At 35.6% G+C, this 23,266-nt stretch overlaps 1 protein-coding gene across 9 annotated transcripts in view; it reads left to right on the top strand.

The window, feature by feature from the left end:
* Window positions 1-23,266, top strand: part of PTPN4 (protein tyrosine phosphatase non-receptor type 4) — a 249,822-nt gene that overhangs the window by 172,680 nt on the left and 53,876 nt on the right. For all 9 annotated transcript variants that reach the window (XM_071220645.1, XM_053918579.2, XM_053918581.2 and 6 more), the window contains 4 exons: window positions 1,872-1,940; window positions 8,427-8,552; window positions 11,018-11,176; window positions 19,924-20,083. In XM_071220645.1, the coding sequence (XP_071076746.1) occupies window positions 1,872-1,940; window positions 8,427-8,552; window positions 11,018-11,176; window positions 19,924-20,083 (514 nt within the window). The remainder of the gene's footprint in view (window positions 1-1,871; window positions 1,941-8,426; window positions 8,553-11,017; window positions 11,177-19,923; window positions 20,084-23,266) is intronic.

Below are 23,266 nucleotides of genomic sequence, written 5' to 3'. Positions count from 1 at the left end.
AAAGGATAATGCCTAAGGATCGGAAGTTTGTGTTGTAGGCCAGGGTCCACAAGTCTTCACTAGCTACTACATTCTTAGAGCCACTGTCACAGTCAGTTCTGGAGCTGCCACAAAGGTGCTGCTTTGATATGTAATGGTACCGTCTACCAGGTGCTGTTTATCCCTGAATTGTATCCCCAATATTGTTAAGCAGCTGCCATCATCTGCCATTCTTCTGCTTTTTGACTTGGTCCGCTTTCTAATCTCTCACCAGATAAAAAGCAGAACCTAACTGAAAGCCAACTTGCAAAGGAACCTAGAAAATAGTTTGTTGGCTTTAGCCTCCTACAAAACTTAGAACACAGAAGGACTGGATTGATGCCTGTGACATCTCAGTTAACATTAAATTAGTGTAATATATACATATAACCATATATTTTATAGTTGTAAAAGTTTAAGTTTTATATGTGTAGTCCTGAAGAAGTTTAAAAACATTACCAAAGCACTTTTTAATTATCAAAATGATTAAGTAATTATGTCAATGAAGTGGGGAAAGCAGCATAACAAATTTTTACCTGGACAGTCTTATTCCTGAAGGGTATGCATTAAGTAAATGTTTTTTTCCCTCATAATAAACAATGGTTGGGAATACAAGAGCTATTGTAATACTTAACGTGTTGAAATACAATTTTGACCAAGACATGGAATTCAAGATATCAGAGGATTTATTACTTCTTCCACCAACCTCCTCATACATATGCCCTTATTATCTCTCTCCCAAAATATCCAAAGAATTGAAATCTTTGTTCTACATGGAAATACGAAACAGTGGTTAATCTTAATTTGATACCTGTTCACAATTGCAAGTATAGTTTATTCTTGTTAAAGGAAATATAATTTCTTAAGAAACTTCAATTTATTTAAATTTGAAAATCATAGTAATTTATGTCTTTGCCATTAAAGCTTCAACAGACATGCTCTTCTGTTCACATTTATCTATACTTATCCATGAAAGATTATCTTAAAATTGTTTGCTTAACTTTGGAATCCTATATGACTGCTTTTAATGTATACTAGATATCTATATATGTAAATGTTTATATTTGATATACTAAACATTTATATTCATTCACAGTTAAATAATGTAATGTATCAGGTAAAAAATTCTCTGAGAACCAAGTTTTTATTTCATGAATTTGGTCTGAAAATATTGGTGTACCACAAAGGATGATCAGTTCCCGTGCATACACAGTGTGCTTGCTAGACAAATCAGCTTCAAGACAAATCCCATATAGTGCCTAACTCCCAGCCATATTTCTGTCCTTAGTTCCTTCGTGTACACAAAAATCTGGAATTGCCCATCTGGTCGTGGGAGGATTTGAGGATGTAACCAATCTTTATGTCAATGACCATTGCCAGTAAACAAAGAGGAAAAGCTTGCCTAAGGAAAGAGCTGTTCTTCGTTGCCCATGTTTAAGATCCTTTGTTAAGTAGTGGAGATGCTAGCTAAATCACAGACCTATAGTGTAAGGGCAGGGCATAGATGAGCTGGACAACAACCCATCTCTGGGCGTCTAGAGGGTGTGCTTTACCAAGGCGTAGCAGAGAAGGAAGTCTCATGCAAGATTATCTCTCTCACATTTACTCTCAAATAAAGAGGTATCTGAAAATGAGGTGTCTGTGGAACACATCTTTGTTGATTAATGGAAAAACTGTAATTAAGCTTCATCTGTGCAGGTAAAACTGGAATGTAGTCCAGTCTTCTCATTCTTTGCTCCCTTTTCTCTGCTAGAAATACCTTGTCTCTTATAAAAGTGTAATATAATCATGTGTGTTATTTTATTTTCTAATTCTCTTTAATATTTTATTATTGGCATATTTTTGTATTTCAGTGGGAGAACTGAAGTGCAGTCAGTTCAGTATGGCAAAGAAAAGGCAAATAAAGACAGGGTCTTTGCAAGGTAAGCCACTTCCATTTCAGTGTCTATTTTTTTTTAAGAAATAAAATTGCCAAAAATTCTTTTTCCAAGTATGATTATAGAATTATCACATAATCTTTCCTTAATTAAACAACAGATTATGTGGAGGGAATAATGAAATAGTTTGTCTAGTTTATTCATTCATTTTTTTTTACATGAGCTAAATTAACCCTGTGCCAAGCATTATAGCTCTGACTACAATGAATCAAGCATTATTATTATTTTTTAAGATTTTATTTATTTATTTATTTTTAGAGAGGGGAAGGTTCAGAGAAAGAGAGGGAGAGAAACATCAACGTGTGCTTGCCTCTCACACACACACCCCCAGGGACCCAGCCTGCAGCCCAGGCATGTGCCGCGACTGGGAATTGAATCAACAACACTTTGGCTCATAGGCCTGTGCTCAGTCCACTGAGCTACACCAGCCGGGCAAGCATTGTATTATTAATATAACATTTTGTTGTATGGTTCATTACCCTTTTTAAAACATTTTGAGAAACATTATGACTTGTTTTTATATATTATCTAGCCATTTCCATATAAATACATTTTTTTAATCCTCATCCAAAGATACATTTATTGATTTGAGAGAGATAGAGGAACATCGATCCATGGCTTCCTGTCCACTCCCCTTCTGGGGATCACGCTGCAACCAACTGAGCAACCTGGACAGGGCTCCATATATTTTTAAGTCATATTGTTAATAAGTAAGTTGCTTTTTATTTGGGTGCCATTTAGTTATCTTCACTTTTTAAGGATCTGTTAATAGCCAATTTACTTTTAACAAGTGAAATGACATCAAATTTATGTTTTAGAAAACAGTTTTATGAGCAGGAATAGACAATAAATTAAAAATAAAGACTGAGTACCCAGAAACCAGGTTATTGTAGTAATCCAAGTGAAATTAATGAAAGCCTGAACTAAAACATTGGCAATAAAAGGGAGAATAGAATCAAATTTGAGGAACACTCTGTAAGTAGAACTAGCAGTTGTAAACCAATTAGATAGAGATGTGTTAGCAACAGTAGTATTCTGGAAAGACTCAGATTTAAGTGACATACAACAGATGGGATACAGGAGGGAGAACAGATTCGTAATGGAAGAAGGTGTTAAATTGGCACAGGTCTGGTTTGATATGTCTGAGCAACACCCTTAATAGGATTACCCAATAGATGATTAAATTTTCAGAATCAGAGCTCTGGAAGAAGGAGAAGGGACCAAATCAGTGACTGCAAATATTTGTTGAAGACCTACTCTTCTGAGCATTGCTTTAGGCCCTGGAAGTGTATAACAAAACACATGTTACTCTGATGGAGTTTAAATTCTGATTGGTGCTACAGATGTCTAATAAAAGCAAAAGATTGAGCCAGTTAAAGGCCATGGAAACTGGAGCCTCATGTTTCAGGAAGAGCAGGCCAATAATGGACCAGAGTGAGCACAACAGTGGTAGAGGAGATGTTTGAGAGGTAGGCAGCATCCAGAATTTGTATGATCCCATGCTGGAAATGTTAAGGATTTTGGACTTTAAGTGGAAGCCGATGAAGGCTGAGAGCATGGAAGGGATATAAACAGACTTGCATTTTTAAAAATCTGGTAGAGTAATAAACTGAAGTATTTACAAATATATGATTTTTAGGATTTTCTTCAAAGTAATTGGGGTGAGAGGGTTAGAGTAAATGGTAGAGATGAAACAAGATTGACCATGATGATAATTGTGGCACCTGATTTCTGAGTACATAGGATTTATTAAGCTATTCTCTCTACTTATTTTTATGCCTTAAATGTTCCATAATAAAAATATTGGGGATTGGGAGATCACTGTGGCTTCTGTGATGGAATCAACTATATGGGGATATAAATAGAAAGAGGTTGATTAATTAATCTATAATGATTAACATTTATTTTGTACTTATCTGTGCCAGGCAGTTTTTATATTAATTCACAATCCCCATAATTCCATGAGGTAAATTCCATTGCAGAGGAAAAAACTGAGCACAGCAAGTTTTAATCATTATCCTGAGATTATATAGATAGTAAGGGATGTAGCCAAAATTTTAATCCAGGCATTTCAGGTTCTTACCCACACTTTTAACCTCTACGGAATCATTTTGCTATTGTGCATGACTTAGATGAATGCTTGACTCCTTTCCCACCTCAGAGGTATGAGAGATGATCTTGTTTATTGTCTCTCTTTCCCACTAGAATGTAAGCTGTGTGAAGGAAGGAGTTTATTTTATTCTCTGCAATAGATGCAGCTCTTATAAAAATATGTGGGAAATGGTAGATGTTTTCTTTAAATGAAGTGATGTGTTTTCAGTGAAAATGGCTTAGGGTAATTTCTTATATTAAAAATTTCATGTACTTGGTATCTACTGTCGTTGGAGGCCTGAGAATTTTCATAAATGAGAATTTTCATAAATGAAAATTTCAAAATTTTCATAAATTTTGCTTTTAATTTTACTTTATTTATCCATAGACATTCCTGCTTTGTGTTTCTGAAGTAAAAGGAATTTTTTTCTTCCTTCCAAAAGTGGAAATTGCTTTATTCTTTCTATTCATTAAGTGATAGTTCATTATTTTTAAAAAATTCCAACAATGCCAAGTCACATAACAATTGTGACATCCCCCAATAGTCATTATTTTTTAATTTGATATTTCATGGTCAAGATTTCGCCATGCATGTACTCACAGAGATTTTATGTATGTATCTGTATATTTTATTTGCTTTAAGAATTGTTTGGATGTTTGTTGCTTATATTTATAACTTAACTTATCATAGGCATTTTCTTAGATGTTTAAAAGTCTGCAGTCATTTATAGTATCAGTAAATATTTAAACAGTTAAAAAAAAATTTATCCTAAACTCTAGATACAAGTTTAGAATTCTTCACTTTACCCTGCAAATCCCATGTTTCTGGAGTCCAAATCATTGCCAAGACTATCCAAGGCTTTGCGAGTACTATGCCCTGAATTATTATAAAAGTAATTTTAAAATAATACTATAAATTCCTTGGAGTAACAACATTTGAAACAGAAAAAAAATCATTAAAACATGATTTGTATGTGTTTGAATAATAAAATTTACTTGCATTTTTAAATTTATCCCTGGCTTATCCTCATCCTTATTTGTCTATGAGTAATCCACCCAGCAGGAATCCCACCAATAAAAAGCATTTGATATAGATGGATTTAGCTGTTCAGAGCTATAGCATTTTGCTGTGATAAGTTTACTTGAATTTTAATGATGTAATTTATCTCTGCATTTGTTTTTTAAAAAGTTTTGATTTATTATGTCTTATTTTTAGATTTGTGAGGGAAATATTCTATTTATTAAATATAAATATTATTATAGTAGTGGCATGGTTATTAAATATAAACATTGGTCTTATATTAGTGGCTATATTAGGCGAATAAAAGAAAGAACACCAAGATACCTACTTTAATAGATGTGGCTACTGAAATTATTCAAAATCCTCCCTTTTACAGTCTTAGATATGCTTGTTTCCAGTTAAAAAGTACTAAGGACCTGTATACAAAGGTAAAATGTACAGTGAAATGTTAATTTGAAATTGTTTCCTTGGAATTGCTCTTGACAAAGAGTTAACTTCCCATCAACTTTGTTGTTTTAATTTAAAATGTATTTGTCCTAGCTCTTATTAGACACTCCTTTCAAACTTGTTAAAATCAAAGTAAATGGTTTTTGATTCTTTTCTCTTAAGACTGCACCATAACAGAATACTAACACCTTATTCTTTTTCTTGCTTGATATTTATAATCTACTGAACATGATTTGTTAACTAGTTCTACTGTAGTATGATGTCCTAATGTTTTAATAGTTTGATCATATCACATTTTGAGAAATATGCATATAGTTACACCTGCATCTTAGTTCTTCATTTTATATATGCATTGTTAAACTGTGAAGTTGTTTAATAGGTGCTTTCATAAAACTGATATGCATTAGTCAATGAATAGTAAAGCTAAAATTCCAATACCGTAAGTCCCAGATAGCTGTCCTATTTCTTTTGTCATGCCAGAATTGTCTGAATCCTCCTTGAAATACCAAGTTATCACCTGGACAAGATTTTAATAGTACTGTTTTAGTGATCCTGCTAACTCTGAAAGATTAAGCTTTTCTGGGGTGGATTTTATAATATGTCAGAATCCTGTTTTGTGATGACCTGATGTATATCTGTCATAATACTCAAATGATTTTAGCAATTATTAAATTAACTTACTCTGTTAAAGTGTTAGAGAATTCTAGAGTTGTTGTCCACTTCATGGAATTTTAATTGGCAATAAAAGTAGAACAGATTTCTCCTTAAACTTTTCATGTAAGGTTTTTTTTTCCAGCAATAATAAATGTTACTTATTTTATTTTTCTATGTATCTACTCTTTGAATTGCTTTCACACTTTTTCAATTGTCATATATCTAAGAAGAAAGCAAAAGAATGTTCCCATGCAACAGAAAAATAAGGTGCCATGGTCAGAAAATAAGTTTACCACATTGCAAACATACTGATGAAGTGTGGTATTTTTTTCTCTGAAATTTCCACACTCAACAGGAAACATAGACAGCAAGCTTCAGTGGGTGGGTCTCTGAGGTTAAAACTGTTAATAAAATCAAACACCTGAAATTTAGTTTTAAATGCAAAGCATTTACAACCATGTTTAGTGTATTAACAACAGCAAAGTGTTCTGATGCTTCATTCTAGGTGAGTATAACTGGGTTTTTTCCTCCTTCAAATGACTTTTTTTCTCTCTTAGAAAATGAAAGTAGTTGATCTCCTGACTATTGTTGGTAAATTCTTGAACAGCTTATGTTTAGTGGTCTAGTATATGAGAATGAATAATTTTACTAACATTAAGAATTAGCATTAATAAAGAGCCACAAATGCTAAGGTTTCTTCTAAATTTTTGTATTCTGTTTTAAAAATCTAATACATGAGATAATATACTTCTTCATTTTATTGTAGCTGAAAGGAATATTTGCATTGCACTATGAAGGGATTGGACTAAATGATGCCTTGAGTTATCTTCAAATTAGAAAATTCTAAAATTTAAACTCATGATGATGGGAAATGTTCATGTTTTAATAACTTTAAATTCAGTTATGCAAAATGAAATCTGAGTCAGCATCCTTTTTTTTAATCGATAACATTTACATCTCCTAGCAGATGTTAAATGTTCTTAAATTAAGATGTCATTAGGCCAAACTAAAAAAGGATTTTTGACTATAAATATGTGAAATTATAGGCATTTGTGTGGTTTGGATTCATAAGTAATTTTAGTTACTTGTGGGTTAGTAAAATTAATGGACTAAAACATTCACTGAAAACTTAGATACTTGTAATTATAAAATTTGGGAGGTAGGGAAGGACCTTAATATTATATATTGTACTACTAGTGTAGATATTCAGATGTAGAAACTTAAGTTATTTGTTTAATTGGAAGGTCAACACTAGGATTTAGGGTACCTATCCATCATTAATTTAATGCTTCCTAATTTGTAAATACATTTTATTGCGTATTCTTGGTAATTGTTACCATGCTCTTTGGTCCAGTCTTTTTATATGTTCTTCAGTGAATTTATTACTCAAATATAAAACTATCAGTTTACAAGATGATTTATTATGTGTTTTTATATAAGTAGCTTAATTTATAACATTAGCCTCCTTATTAAATAGGTGTTACATATTTTCCATGAATTTTGGCCACTATCTGATTTTGCATGTAAAAAAGACTTTAAGTGTTCACTTGCCTAAAATTCTAAGGGTGTTTAATCTCTGCATAGATCAGTATCTTCTCTGAAAAGGTCACTTAGTTCTCTCATCTTTATCACTATTATAGCTGACAATATATACATAGGTAACAAAACATATTCTTTTACTCCCCACCATGGAACAGAATAGTTAACCTTACAAATGTGTTTCTGAAAAAGAAAAAGAAAAGGAAAATATCCACTGGCCTACTACAAATAAAAAGAAAAATATTACACATAAAATGTAGCATATATGATTATCATTTTGCCCTGTTCTCACCGAGGCAGAGCTCAGGGTTTAGATTTGAGGACATTCAGGAGATAATGCACTAGAAATTAATACATCTGAGATAAGGTAGAGTTACAGAAATTCTGGAATAGGAATAGACAATATCTACAATATGGACAATACTTGAGAAAATTTTTGGTAGCCATCTATTCCCTTGTGTTTTTTCTTTCTCAGTTTTTTCTTATTTCTTTTTCTCTTTCCTGTTCTACTTTTTCTAGCTTATCTTTTTTTCATATAAAGGAGATTTACTTTCTTAGGAAATTATTTGGTAAATAGCCTCTGAATGCACTAATTTCTTATAAGTAAACTCTTTATGTTTACTCATTTAGAATGTAATGTACTAATACAAATTCTAAGATTTGGTCTATAGTTTTGGTGTATAAAATTAAAATTTTTACATGTTAAATTATTTCTGTAGATCCCCAAGTAAGCCCTTGGCACGGAAATTAATGGATTGGGAAGTAGTAAGCAAAAATTCAGTATCTGATGACAGGTTAGAAACACAGAGCCTTCCATCACGATCTCCACCTGGAACTCCTAATCAGTAAGTAGACTCACATCAGGTGTACACTTTGCTCGTTTCTAAATTATTTTTTGTATGTGTCCATTGTTTGGAGATCAAACTATGTGTAAATATTTTTAATTTAAGTCTTCTGTTAGATACAGTTTTTGTTGTTCCAGATCATTGTTTTCTCTTAGCCTTCCTCTGAGCCTACAGCTCATTGCGTAAGTGGCATGGAATAGCTTTGGCAAATGAGTGGTAGAACAAACATTCAACAAGGATTCTCATTTTCTTTCACAGCTGACTTTCAAAGTAAGGGTCCCTAGCCAATAAATCAAGATTTGTTAATAGAGTTAAAATCTAGGAGTATGGTTGTTGTTGACATAGTCCTTTTCCATGTGGATCTCCAACAGAATTTCTAAAAGAGCATATATTTTCTGAAAACTCCTAAGTGATTATGATTCTCTTACTTAAGCTCCTACCCCAGACACTGCTCTGCCATTTTCTGTGGTCTAGAAAAGCAGACATCAAACATCAGTTCCCACAAGCTTAGCCATAGCTGTGCTAACAAGCAGTGTGTTATTGAGCACTTACTCTGTGTACTTCACTCTAGGATTTCTCACAAAAGCTGTGTACTTTGGTATACATAATAATGAGATCCACTTGCACTAGCCAAAGATGTTAATTTTATGTTATCAAATGTATTGTTAATATATATACATAATTAATATAATAATTAACAAATGTAAGTCAGCATATTATCAGACCTTGTTAACCCATAAGTTGATATAAAAAATATTTGAATTTTGGTATGGAATATAATATTTGAAGGAGTCTTTTTAAAAAATAGTTTATACACATTAATGTCCAATAAATGTGCACTAAATTAAAGTTGTGTTCTGATGGATGTTTGTCAGCCAAAGAATAAATTTCTGTCATACTGGAAGTAAAGTATACATAAAAAGTTTGATTCACAGAAGGATACCTAATACCTAGATGTCTTCCTTACTACTAGAAAAAAATAGACTAAAAAGTTTCTGTCTTGTTAATTGCAGGTTGCTAAATCATCTACCTTTAAGAGACTGCCTGTATTCAAAGGCTAATTAGCTTGTTGGAAGAAAATCCAGAAATTTCTTTTTCTGGTCCCTTTCCAGCCAGCCATTTCTCCATTTGTTACCAGGAACAAGAATTTAAACCAGATGATTGAATTAATTAATTATTAGTAGCTCTGATTAATGAAACAGGTATAATCTGAAAAAATTGTTTATTTCTAAATTTTAAAGAGACAGTACAGTGTAGTGATTAATAGCATGGGCCCTGGAGTCACGGTGCATTAGAACTTTGAGCAAGTTAATCAATCTCTTTGTCCCATTTTCTTTATCTACAAAATTGTGTTTATAATAATAGTGTTTTCATACTATGAGGTTATATATGTAAGAATGTTCATTGTTTTGAACAATGCCTGGCATATAGTGCTCAAATGTTAACTATCATAATAATAGTAATAAAAGTAATTCATAATGACTGTCACTTACGAGGATGGAACTATGTTATTCAGTATCCGTAGAAATTAAAGTCCTATAAATTAAAACATTTACAAGGATTAAAACAGAGTATCGCGCCAAGGGAAATGTCAGAAAAAGCTAAAATCCATAGGATTTCACTCATAGATGAGATACAGAACTGAAACTCATAGACACAAACAGTACGGTGGTTATCAGAGGGAAGGGGTGGAGGACAGTAAAGGGAAATGGGGCCGAATACATGATGGCAGAGGACGATATGACTGTGGGTGGTGGGCACACGATGCGGTGCACAGATCTTGGATCATAGAAATGCATACTGAATTGATTCCTCTTCTGCTTCCCCTAAAAGGTCAGAGCACCCCATTTCTGTATTGCTAAGCTGTAGAACTGTTTCTCCCCTAAAGGTATAAAACAAAGTGTTTGAGGTATTCAGGGAATCCACCCAATGTTATATTGCCATTTATTGGGAAGGACTGGGATCATATGTATTTCTGTGTCCTGTAAAGTATTTGACTTACTGGTTCTCAATGAAATTTTATTAGGACTATAAAAAAAAAACAAGTGTGTACACAAAACCTTTATGATCTCATTAACCAATGTCACCCCAATAAATTTAATTTAAAAAAGAATTCAGATCAGTAGATATTTCTCAATCAATTATTCTATCCCTTTATTTTATAAATGCTGATTAAGACACACAGTTGTAGTGACTAAAACCTAGAATCATTAAGGTTGGTAGAGATAATAGATGACTGAATAGGTAAAATCCTTGTGGCAGATGGTTGACTATAGCTCAAATTTTGATTTCCTATTCTGCGTTCCTTCTGTTTACATCACACTATTACTGTCAGAGACTCTGCATAGTCGATGTGGTTAGTCTTAGAAACACACACCCACTTTTCGATGCAGTCATATAAGTAAGAAAATTTTAAAAATTGAATTAAAGCACATTTTTACTCTATTTTCTTCCTCTTTATGTAGTCGAAATTCTGCATTCACACAGGAGGGAACCCGGTTACGACCATCTTCAGTTGGTCATTTGGTAGACCATGTGGTTCACACTTCCCCAAGTGAAGTATTTGTGAATCACAGATTTCCATCTTCAACACAAGCTAATAGCATCACTTTGGAATCGTCACCGTAAGAACTTTTTCCGTTTAATTTTTTTCTTCTAAGTACTAATACCCCAAATTGTTTTATTTGAAATACTCTGGGAAATTAGCATATTTTATACAAGATTTTACTTTTGCCATGTTTTAAAAGTTTATATATTTGTAAATCTGCTTATTTGTCCCTGAGAATCCTTGGTGCTCCCCCTACCAAAAAGAAATCAATGTTCTTATTTCTGTGACTCAATATGTTCTTGAACTTTTAGTGCATACACTTAAATATTTCTGCAGATAATGTTTTATTGTGGTCAATCAGTAAGGTAGTGAAGGGTAGAGTTTTTAAAAATATTTTTCAGGAAGGGACCCTTAAGATGACTAGACAGTGTTGGAAACGTTATGTAGCAAGATTACCATCATGCTGAAAAGAAATTACAGAAAGCATAAACACGCTGTTTCTAAAATTCTTTCCTGTCTCATATTATATGCTGAAACACAAATTCAGCTTCATAATTCAGTATTTATATCTTATCAGTTTAATGTACAAAATGCTTTTTTCTCGTGTTAATATCCAGCGTCTAGGTTTATCAGTCTATATAATGCAGTTCATATGCAAGTAAAAATACAGTGCAAGAATTAGAAAAAGTAAAGTACTTTATAAGATAAACAGATAGGTAAGAAGATTCATTAGTTATTGAGGAGAAAGGGGTATAAGATATAGTGAATGTGATCAAGGTTAAAGACAAGATGGAGGGAAAAGTAGATAGAGTCATCAGGAAAGCAGTTATTATAGGTGCTCTAGAAAAATGTCAGTAGATATTAAAGATCCATACTGAACAGTATATTCAATCCATGGGGGGAGTCTGCAGATATGAATGGCATTGTTCTTTGCTTTTAACACTGTTTTTCGTAAGGGACTTGAGTATTTGTGGATTTTGGTATTCATTGGGGGTCCTGGAACAAATCCCCTGCAGATACCAAGAGACAGCTGCACTTCTGGGGGCTTTAAAAGTTGTATGTGGATTTTCAACTGTGTAGGGGTCAGTGCTCTAACCCCTCCACATCGTTCAAGGGTCAGCTATATATTCCCATCTTCCCCTTTCTCTCTCTAAGCATCCAAAAGTTAACACAGGTAGTAATTTGTCCACAAAATTTTTTGATACGGATAAAATTTGAACACTGTGTTTTGAGCCCTGGTTCCCATCCCGTCTTTGGATTATTTTAGGCAAATTGTTGGTTTTAAATATGTTAAAAGTCATTGAGTTAGAAATATACTATTAATTAAAGTAAACATGGATGCTATTAGAGCCCCAGTCTCTATTGATCTCACATTCTGTTCATTTAAATATAAGTAGTTTCTTTAGAATATAGAGTATAACAGTATTACCACTTATAGCCAAAATGGAATGATAGAATGTAGGTCTGTTGAAGCTTCAGATACTGGTAGGTGAGAGAGTTGCTTAGCTTTTGTCTATTGTATAAATTGACTTTTTATTTAAAACATTTTATTTGAAGAAAAGAGTTCACTGCTACGAAAAGTTTGGAAACTCCTGGTTTAAAATAACACTGCTTGTAAAAACTGAAACTCGTAAACAGACAACAGTATGGCAAATTACCAGAAGGAAGAAGGTGGAGGGTCGTAAAGGGTAAAGTACACCAAATGGTGGCAGATGATCTGACTTTGGATGGTGAGCACACTATGCAATATACAGATCATTTATCATAGAAATGTATACCTGAAACCTGTATGATCTTATTAACCAATATCACTACAGCTAATTTAATTAAAAGTTTTTTTTTTTAATAAAATAACTGTTCCTGCTTTTTGCAGTTGTTTCCTTTGAGGTACAACTATAATGTAGAGTTAAGAGTACAGGCTCTGAATTCAGACTGGGTTTAAACCTTGGTTCCACCCATTGACTTGGTGACCTTGAATGAATTATTTTACTTCTGTAAGCCTCAGTTTCCTCGACTGTAAAAACAGGATGATAATCTACCTCATAGAATTGCTGTGAACATTTAATGAGATGCATAGTTCAGCAGAGAAAATGCTTAGTAGATATTAACTATAATAACTATATAACTTTTTCAGTTAATTTTTGGGATGATTTATACTGGCAGCTTATAAGTGTTTATCAACCATTCATGTGTCTGCATGTTTGAACTGTGGGGTGTCTGATGTAACACAATGAGAAATTCCCCAAATCTCCACTTTGTCCTCATGTCCCTAATCATGAGAAGCACTATGCAGACTTCATAATCCTCAAGTGTTTAATCTATTTCCCTGAGTCATTTTTTTTCCTGGCCTGTCTCGTTCTAGTCTTATCTAATGAGTCACCACAGCTTTGTTTGTACGTCAGTTCAGTTCGTTAACTTAGTCCTCAAAGATGTGCCTTCCCTCTGCCCTTCTGAGCTACTGGCACAGATAACTTCATCACCAGACTCCACTTAACCCAATTTCCATGCTAATCTTATAGACCGGCTAATAGTACTTGGCTGCCTTAGGACAAGGAAATAAAAAAACCAAAGAGGTTACAGATGAAAGTATCAAGCCGTTGGAACTCAGGGGATGTACCATCTTGTATGTTGTACTTGTGACAAGACTGGTTGCAGGTTCTCCTCTAGCTACACTGAACTTACCTACCCTCCGTCTCTGGCAAAAGTCTCCATTACTTGCATTTGGCAGCTGAGATCAGGGACTTGGAATTTGGTTGAACCCCAGAATCTCAGGTCTGGGACCTCAATTCTGGAATAGATTCCTACAAATACAATAATGGGATATTTTCAACTCTATTCTTATATTAATCACATCCCTGAGAGCTTATACACACTTTTTTAATCACCTTGAGCATTACTTTGCAATTTGTCTGAAATGGTATTTACTTTGAAATACTCTTAATGTCATTATAAATTAACCAAAGTGTTGAGAAGCCTGAATTTTGAACTAGAATTTTATCTGTATCTTTTTTTAAAGATTTTATTTATTTATATTTAGACAGAGGGATGTGGTTTCTATTTCTCTAGACCTGTTCAGAATGCCCAATAGTGGATGCTGGCTTCTCATTAAATTATACATCCCTTCTTTCAGGGTACCAGCTGTTATTTCTGATGGGGCTGTCTTCCACTATGCTACTTCATTGTTCTTCCCATGTGTACGATGTGTCTTCATTCTGTTATACTTAGCAGGTGTTTTTTGCTTGTTTTGTTTTGCTTTTGAGTTTAGGGTGGAGGTTTGGTTTGTATTTTTTTTAGCCTAGAAATAGTATATTTTATTAGACCTGGCCTGTTTTGTGATATTATTTAAATGTATTATAATTTCTAATTATAATGCATGGTTTACCTGTGAAAGTCATCTTCGTAAATAATTCTTTGAGTAAGTAATAGATTGACTTTATATAAAGATTGACAGCTCTACCTTAGATACATAGAAGGAAGTTATCATTTGTTACAATAAATTGAGTTAATACTTTTGAAATATGTCTTTACAATGTGATTGATAACCTTTACCCAAAATATGAATTTCAGCAGCCTGTGTTGACATCTTTGATGACCTTTTTTTCCATTTTATTTTTTAAATGTTTTATTGTTTATATTATTATAGTTGTCCTACTTTTATCCCCTTTGGTCACCTCAATCCAGCCTGCCCCCCACTTCCATAATCAGCCCCCTCACCATTGTCTAGGTTCATAGCTCCTTCATATATGTTCTTTGACTAATCCCTTCATCTTCCTTCAATCAGTTCCCCCACTCTCTTTCCTTCTTACAGCTGTCAGTCTATTCCCTGATTCTAAAAAAAGAAAAAATGAAAAAGAACAAAGTGGAATTCATCTCAGAAGTTTAGTGCTTGCCTGCTCGACTCTCCCTATGGATGTCTTTCCTGTAGTCTGAGGCTGGGGTACTCCAGTGTCAGGTGCTGTCCTCATCTAGCCTTCCGCAGCCTGTTTGGAGCTCCCAGCGATTCACAGCTTGTGGCTGATTCCTCCAAACTTGGCTATGCCCAGGATGGGCCAAGCTGTTCTGCACATCTGGGTTTTAACAGCACTAGGTCCAGGGGTATGTAGCAAAAAAACAACACAAGTTACCACCAGATTCGCCTCTCTCTGTCTCTGCCCTCCTCTGCCTGCCGGCCTGTTGTCAGACTTAGCCTAGTTACAGACCCAGCTGTTTCTGAGAGGGCTTCTGGTGGGGTTGGGAGGATGGGACTCCTGGACCTTCCGTGACAGGTACCTTTCAGATTCCAGGGAAGATGGTTAGTTGTTCCTCCTCCCCCGAGCCACTGGTCTGAGTCTGTTCAGTATTATTTCCCTGTACTCAGCAGGGTGGGGTCCCCAGTAGACTATTGGATGGGGCCTCCAGAGGCCAGGTTTTGCATTGTAGGAAACCAGGAGGGTTTTTCTGTGGCTCCCAGTGAGAGAGAAGTGCCAGTCTGTTTCCCAGGAGAGTTTATGGTATGGCCGTGCCCTACAGCCAGTCTCTTGACACCCCCTGAGTCTGCATATGCTGCTGTCTCCTCAGCAGGGGTTAAGATACAGGATGGGAGGAAAGAAAGAATAAAAGGAAAAAAGAAAAAAAACCCACACAAAACAAACTATGTAACGGGGAAAAGGATGCAGGGTGGAGGGACCAGGATTGCCAGGAGTAAGGTAATTGCTTTTTTCCTGGGAAGGGCTTGCTCCTCTCAAGCATGATGACTGCTGCAGAATCCAGGTATATTCCAGCACTGAAAGCTCCACATCTCCCCAGTGTCGCTCCCCAGTGCTCCCCAACTCTAGACTGTTCTCATGAGACTGCAGTCTGCACCACTCCCCCTTCACTGGGGCCCAGGTAGTTCAAGACCTGTACTTTGGCCCCTTTCCCCTTTAAGAATTAAGAAAGGGGGGGGGGGGAAATAGTGGCTTTGTCTCCAGTGAGTCTCTTGTCTCCCCAAGTGAGACAAACCCCACAGCCTTTCACTGCTGGGTGCTACGTGGCCTGCTGATTCCGGCATTGGCACTTTGTGTTTGGGAGCAGGACCTGTGTTCCCCACTTCTCTCCTTTCAAGGGGAAGCTCCAACAGCCATGTGGCTGCTTCAGCCAGCCACTCATGTGAATGGGGTTGGCCCCTTTAATGATTTCACCCTTCCTATTGGTCATGGTGTTCTTCTTCGTTTTTTCTGTCCTTGATTAAAAGCCTCTTTTCCAGTAGTCTTTGATTTATTTTAGGTGTCTAGTCCTCTCTTTAGTTTTATTTCCAATTTGATTCTGGGAGGAGGTATGCAATATATCCTCCTACTCTGCTGCCATCTTTTTTAAATGTCCTTCTTGATTATTTTTAGAGACTGTATGTTAGGTAGGTAGCTAAGTAGGTATGTAGGTCAGAGGGTAGGTAGAGAGTGATAGTTTGGTTATTGAAGTTAGAAACGTAGAAAGGGGAAACAATTACTGGGAAAGCACATAATTAGTTTGTAGAACCTTCCCAGACCAACCTAGCTCTAATAGCAATCAAGCACGTGGAAAACTTGTCCACTATATTCTGAGAAGTTACTTTAACAAGAAGGTTACATAAAACAGTGACGGAAAGTAGATAACCCGTGATCTGAAATGCAAAATAATATTCTTCTTTCCTGATAACATCTTGGCTGATCCTTTGTCTGGACTCCATTCTTTTTACCTTTTCTTTAGAATTTGGCTTAATGGCAACCCAAGCCTGTATGCTTGGGCTGTCTTCCTGTCTGTGTCTTCCTGTGGCTATGAATGGTTAAAGGAGAGCTTATACTCACTGGGGTCTGGTAAGTAACCCGGGGTGGGATTTATGTGGACCAGAATGCTTATGGAGCACTTAAAGGCAGCAGCTACCACTTGGCTTTGTCCAGTGGTTGACAATTTGTAATTCAGGTCGATTCTTTCCAGAACTTCCCAAACTTTTCATTCTGGAAATAAAGATTTATGTATAATTTTAATGCCATCAATTAACTCACATTTTACTAAAACAATGAATGGGCCAATTGTATACTTGCCAAAATTGTCCTACAAGCCATGAATTTGCAATCACTGTTCTAGGACAGTGATTTCTAATCAGAAGTACATAATAAAAATCCCTTTGGGAGGTTACTGTTTTAGTTGTTGTTGTTTTTGGCCATATGTGCCTGTATCTCTCACTCCAGAAATGCAGATTCAACAGTTTTAGCAAAATGTCCCATAATGTCAGTACTGTCCCTCCCTTGGAACTGAGCGTTGCCGTAGTTATTCCAGTATCCACCAAGTTTGGCTCACTTTGATGTTGCACTGCAGATCAGGCATCATTTTGTCCCTGTTGTATATTTTGGCACTGTATTCAGACCGTGTTACTGGACCAAGAAGAAAGAAGGCTGTTCTGACTCCATTCTGATCTGATCTCAGCCTTTATACTCTTTTCTACAGACCTTTAGTTTTGAAGCTAAATGTTTCCTGGGTGTGACAGCCCTATGCAAAACTAGATAAAGTTTCTATTCACGTTGCCTAAGTAAGGAATGAGACTTACTGATTGAAATATGTGGAGTCCACGGACTTCTGGTTTTTGTGAAGTCTTGGAGGCTTTTAATCAACTACTTTTTAGAAATGTCACATCTTTGAGGCTCTGCCAAGGGGTGTCCATCTTCATCTCTTGTGGCAGGGCATGATTGAGGTTCGTGTCTGTATTGAAATCCATGTAAGAACATTTTCCTGGACCCTCAGTTTGATTGTATTGAATCTTAGAGGCATGGGTTCTTGGCAGTTGAAACTAATGGAATAAAAACTAGTATGTTTGGTATCTGGAATCACTGGCCGTCAAAGTAGACCACAAAGAAGCTTTTGTTAAAAAGGAAAGATAGGTTCTCTGAAGAAGTCTAAATAGGCTTATCAGAATTTAGAGCATTTTATGTTCTGCAGACTATGTACAAAGATAGGCTGGATGCGCATTGTTATTTAAGCCTTATAAATGATTATATTTTATACTAGCTTATAAAATTTTAGAAGAACTATATTCTCATTAGGAGAAACCTCCCTGGAAGACCATCGAGTTACACCATTCGTTATTACTCCTGGCTGACTTCCTTGGCACTAATCACATTTTTAGCTCGCTACCAGTATCTACCAGGTATCTAGCAGCGAGTCTCTAAATAAGTTCACAGCTTCTCTACCAAGTGAGAGCACATGTATCTAAGGGCCACTATGGCAGTAATCTCTGTATTAGTTTTCTTGAGCTAAATTGTGCTGTGGTAGCACATCATCCCAATTTGCAGTTACTTATAACAAAGGTTATTTCTTTCTTACATTTTATATAAATCATGGGTCCACTGTGGCTTGACTCCATGTCATGTTCATTCCAGGACCCAGACTGACAACAGCCCCTTTTTGGGACATGGCTGATCATGGCTGAGGAAAGAGAGAAGAATAATGATTCCAGAGCTATTTCTTAGAGCTTTCTTTTTCAAAAGGAGAAGCATACCACTTGGACTCTCATTTTATTGGCCATTTTAGTGGCCAAGCCTAATGTCAAATGGGAAGGGGTAGAGAAAAAGAATTTTTGAACAGGTCTCCTAAAGGACCTGCCATCTCAGAGATAAATAATAACCCAAGTGATGGTCAGTGCTCTTCTCAAGAACCATTTTCCCCTTGCCTGTTCTCAACTTCACAACTTCATGGATGTGTGCCTTCTAGCGCACAGGTGGAACCACTGGTTCTCCCTTCTGGTCGTTGTGAAAAACTCACAACTAATGTGAACATATACTGTGCTTGCTTGCTTGCTTGCTTGCTTGTTTAGTTAGTTAGTTAGTTAGTTAGTTAGTTAGCTCGCTCAGTTTAGTTTCAATTGCAGTTTACATCCAGTATTATTTTCTATTAGCTCAGGTGTATAGCATAGTAGTTAGACAAATATGTTTTACAAAGTGCTCTCCCCAATACTTTCAGTACCTACCTGGCACAATACATAGTTATTATAATATTACTGACTATATTCCTTGTGGTGTACTTTACATCCCCCTGACTATTTTGTAAGTACCAATTTGTACTTTTTAATCCATTCACCTTGTTCACCCAGTCTTCCAACCCCTCTCCTCTCTGGCAACCATTAGTCTGTTCTCTGTTCGTAAAAGCTATGATTTTTACCTTGAAACTTCCCTATTACACCTCGCTCTTTTTTATCAATACCTGCTGTCACAGTTTGAGGCTTATGTTTTCTAATGTTAATTTGGATTTTTCTTTCTCACTTTAAATTACATACTCTGGTAATGTCTCATTCAGTTTTGTGTCTTCAGTGATCTCAGCATTCTTACTCAGATTCTAATCCTTGTTATAGCATTGAGTTACTACTTTCATGAATCATGTTTTATTTTTAAATAAATCAGGCCAATCACAACTTCTCTTGACTGCCTGTTGTTTTACCTGTGAATGGCTCAACTCTAGGTCTGATTTCTCTTTGCCTGCCTTGTTCCCTGGCTACCCATATGACTACACTGAAATACCTTAAAACGGTTTTCGGAAAGGTGTGTACACTGTTATAGTAAATTAATAAATATCTCCATATAGATACTCTTAAAGTATATTTTATTATATGAAGAATTGTTTATAGATTTGATAAAGTAGGAAATTGGATTTGCTACTTAAACCTTAAATTTAGAAAAGATTTCATTAAACAGTGGCATTTGCAAATCATTATGGTATTAAATGCTTGTCTCCTACTATACACTGTAAATGTCTGAGTTGCCTGACTCTAGCTTTTAAAATAGCAATTCTATAAGACAACTTCCAAAATATTCATTCTTTTCCTTTTTTCGTATCTAGATCGCAAGAGGCCCCTGGAGATGAGCAGCCTCCAGCTTTACCACCCAAACAATCAAAAAAAACCAGTTGGAACCAAATTCATTATTCACATTCTCAACAAGATCTGGAAAACCATATTAATGAAGCATTTGATGTTCCATCTTCCCCTGAAAAATCTACTGTAAGTAGCTTCATATATTCTCACATTTCTTTGAAATTTTAAAATCATAAATGATTTTTTTTCATATAGTGGCATGTTTTATCTATAAATTATATTGTACTATTTTCTCTTTTTCATCATATGTTTGCACATTAATTGTACCATGATATAACTTAACTGGAATTTCCTTTTATCATCATTTATAAAATTGCTCATTTCTTTAGAAGTAAATTATTAACAAATTTATGTTGAGTTTAGTCTTGTAGAACACATTCTAGAACAAATGCTAATAATCTATTAAATACCATTAACTTCATTATAATCCACTGAATGCAGAGACTATCATTTTCATCTACCTTTTGAAATTGAGTATAGGTCTTTGTTCTACAGACTATATTTACAAATTATATTGCCACTTCTGCCTTAGAAAACATAGTTTTACCACAACAAATGGTAAATTGTTATAATCCTCTGATGTACAAGTTTTTATTGTTTTTTTCAGGTAGAGGTAAATAAACCAAAAGTGAGATTGTCAGTAAAGTTTAAGGGTACATTGTGTTCATGAAGAAAGATAAGGTCAGACAAAATATGGGTATGTTTCAGGAGACTTACAGGAACGTCAGGGAATAAAATAAGATGCAGGGAGAGGGAGTCCACAGCAGGTATTGACAGTGCCAGAACTTTCTGGCGGTCATCACACATGTAGCCCTTTCATTTTTTCACCTGTGACCCTCCCACATTATCTAAAGGTGAAAGGCAAGAGGTAGCCAGTCTGTTCTCCCAGACTTACTGCTCCACCACCATAGACACATCAAAAAGAGAGCAGAATCCTTACCAAAAATGGCAACTTTAGTGTTTCCTCTGTGGTGATTCTTTTGTATTGTTCATTTATTCATTGGTTCATAGTTATTCAGGTTTTTCTGTGTGCTAAGGTACTTTGGTGGGAACTGGGACTACAGAGACAAATGAGACGTGGTCCCTGCTGTTAAGTAATCTACTGTGTAGCCCTGGCCAGTGTGGCTCAGTGGGTTGGGCATCCTCCTGCAACCCAGAAGGTCACGGGGTCCTGTTTCTAATCAGCAGGGCACATGCCTGGATTGTAGGTTCTGTCCCCAGTCAGGGCATGTGCAAGATCAATGTTTCTCTCTCTCTCTCTTTCTCCCTCCCTTCCCCTCTCTCTGATATCAATAAAAAGAAAGAAAAGAAAGAATGATAGGAGAGAGGCAGAGAAGGGAGGGAAGGTAGAGGAAAAATAATCTACAGTACAGTTTGTTTTTTAATTCATGCAAAAATTATATGAGTACCTGCTATTGCCATGATTGTTGTTGGCTTTGGGATTCAGTGGAATAAAATAGAAAAAAGGAACCTCTCCCTACAAGGAACTTAACATTCTGGGGAAAGGGCAAGATACACAATAAACAAGGTAAATAATTTAAGTATATAGCATATTAGATAGTATAGCAAGGGATGAACTTAGTGATAAGGCATATAGATAGGCTGAGGAAATAATAGGTACAAAGATAGGAGTATGACTGATGCAGTCAAGGAACACCAAGGGAGTCAGTGCAGCTAGAGCAAAATGAGCAAATGAGGTGGAGAAAGGTACCAGAGAGGGTCAGATCCTAAAAGCCTTGTCTTACAGAGACTTTGTTTTTTAACCCTGAGTGAGATAGGATGCAAATACAAATTTGAGAGAAGTAACATAATGTCACTTACATTTTGACAGTATCACTCTGGCTGTTCTATTTAAAATAGACTGAGAGCAGGGTAGTAGAGATACTTATGATGTATTGAAATATTCCAAGCAAGCAATGGTGATTTGCCAGGTGTGGCCACGGAAGGAATAAGACACGACTTTATTCTGGGTGTATTTTTAGAGTAAAGCTGACATAATATGCTAATAGATAAGATGAAGAGTGCTAGAGAAAAAGAAACCAAGAATAACATCAAGTTTTTTGCCCTGAACCACTAGAGGGGTGAAGTTGCCATTTGCTAAGCTGTGAAAGGCCACAGATAGAGCAGGTATGGAAGATGTGAAAGGCTACAGGTAGAGTGGGCATGGGTAGAAAATCAGGGGCTCAGTTTGGGACATGTTAAGTTTGAGATGTCTGTTAGAAATCCATTTGGAGAAATGACTCTGGAGTTGAAGGCAGAGGACCAAGCCAGCGTTATGACTGAGAGCTGATAGCATATAGACAGTATGTTAAACCATGAGATAGGAAGACATCACCAAGGAAATTCGTTGTGTGTAGATTTCTAAATAAGAGATTATAGAAATTGAGCCTTTAGTCCTCTAAATTGTAAACATGAGGGAGATGAAAGAACCAGCAACTGAGACTTAGGAGATGCAGATAGAAAGGTACCCAACTGACTGATGGGAAGGAAGGCACAGAGAAAATAACCAACTTTGTCAAATGCTACTAATAAGTCAAGTAAGATGCAGACTGAGAATTGAACAGTGGAGCAATGTGAAAACCTTTGGTGACCATAATTGGAAAACTTTTGATGGAATGTGGGGGTAAAAACCCAACTTTGAGAGGACAGTATGAGAGGGACAGGAAATGTGAACAACTCTTTCAAGAAGTTTAGCAGCAAGAGGAAGGAGAAAAATGGGTCAGTAGCTGAATTGAGAAATGGAGTCCAGAGAAGAGGTGTGTGTGTGTATGTGTTTATTTTAATGGGAGAAATAAGAGTGTTTCCCAGAGAAGGAAATGGATAATGCAGGAGAGTAGAGAATTGCTATAGCAATACTCTTGAGTATGAAAGAGGGGATGGGATGTATACCAAGAAAGTTGGAAGACAATTTGAAGGCAATACAAGTTCTATAATTAGAAGTGACTATAGGGAATTCACAAGTGTATTAAAATAACTTATCCATCTGTGGGGTTAAGGAAAGCCTTCCCAGAAGTAATCATCTCTGAGGTGTGTCTTGAGGGATAAGTAGAATTAGCCAGATACACTCAAAGAGCAGGCATAAGACATGGCAAGTGAAAGAAGGCAGTAACAAATAACCATATGTTATATAATTTTATATATGTGAAATGTCTAGAATAATCAAATCTATAAAAACAATATAGATTTGTGGTTCAATAGACTTAGGAAATGGGTGAGGGGTTAAGGAATGACTGCTGATAGATACAGGATTTCTTTTGGGAGTGATGAAAGTATTCTTTTTTTTAAATTTTAATATGTTTTATTGATTAT

The sequence above is a fragment of the Desmodus rotundus genome, chromosome 2 (assembly GCF_022682495.2).
Source record: "Desmodus rotundus isolate HL8 chromosome 2, HLdesRot8A.1, whole genome shotgun sequence".
Classification (NCBI taxonomy): domain Eukaryota; kingdom Metazoa; phylum Chordata; class Mammalia; order Chiroptera; family Phyllostomidae; genus Desmodus; species Desmodus rotundus.
Note: the sequence above shows the minus strand (reverse complement) of the source record. Positions and strands in the feature narration are given on the sequence as shown.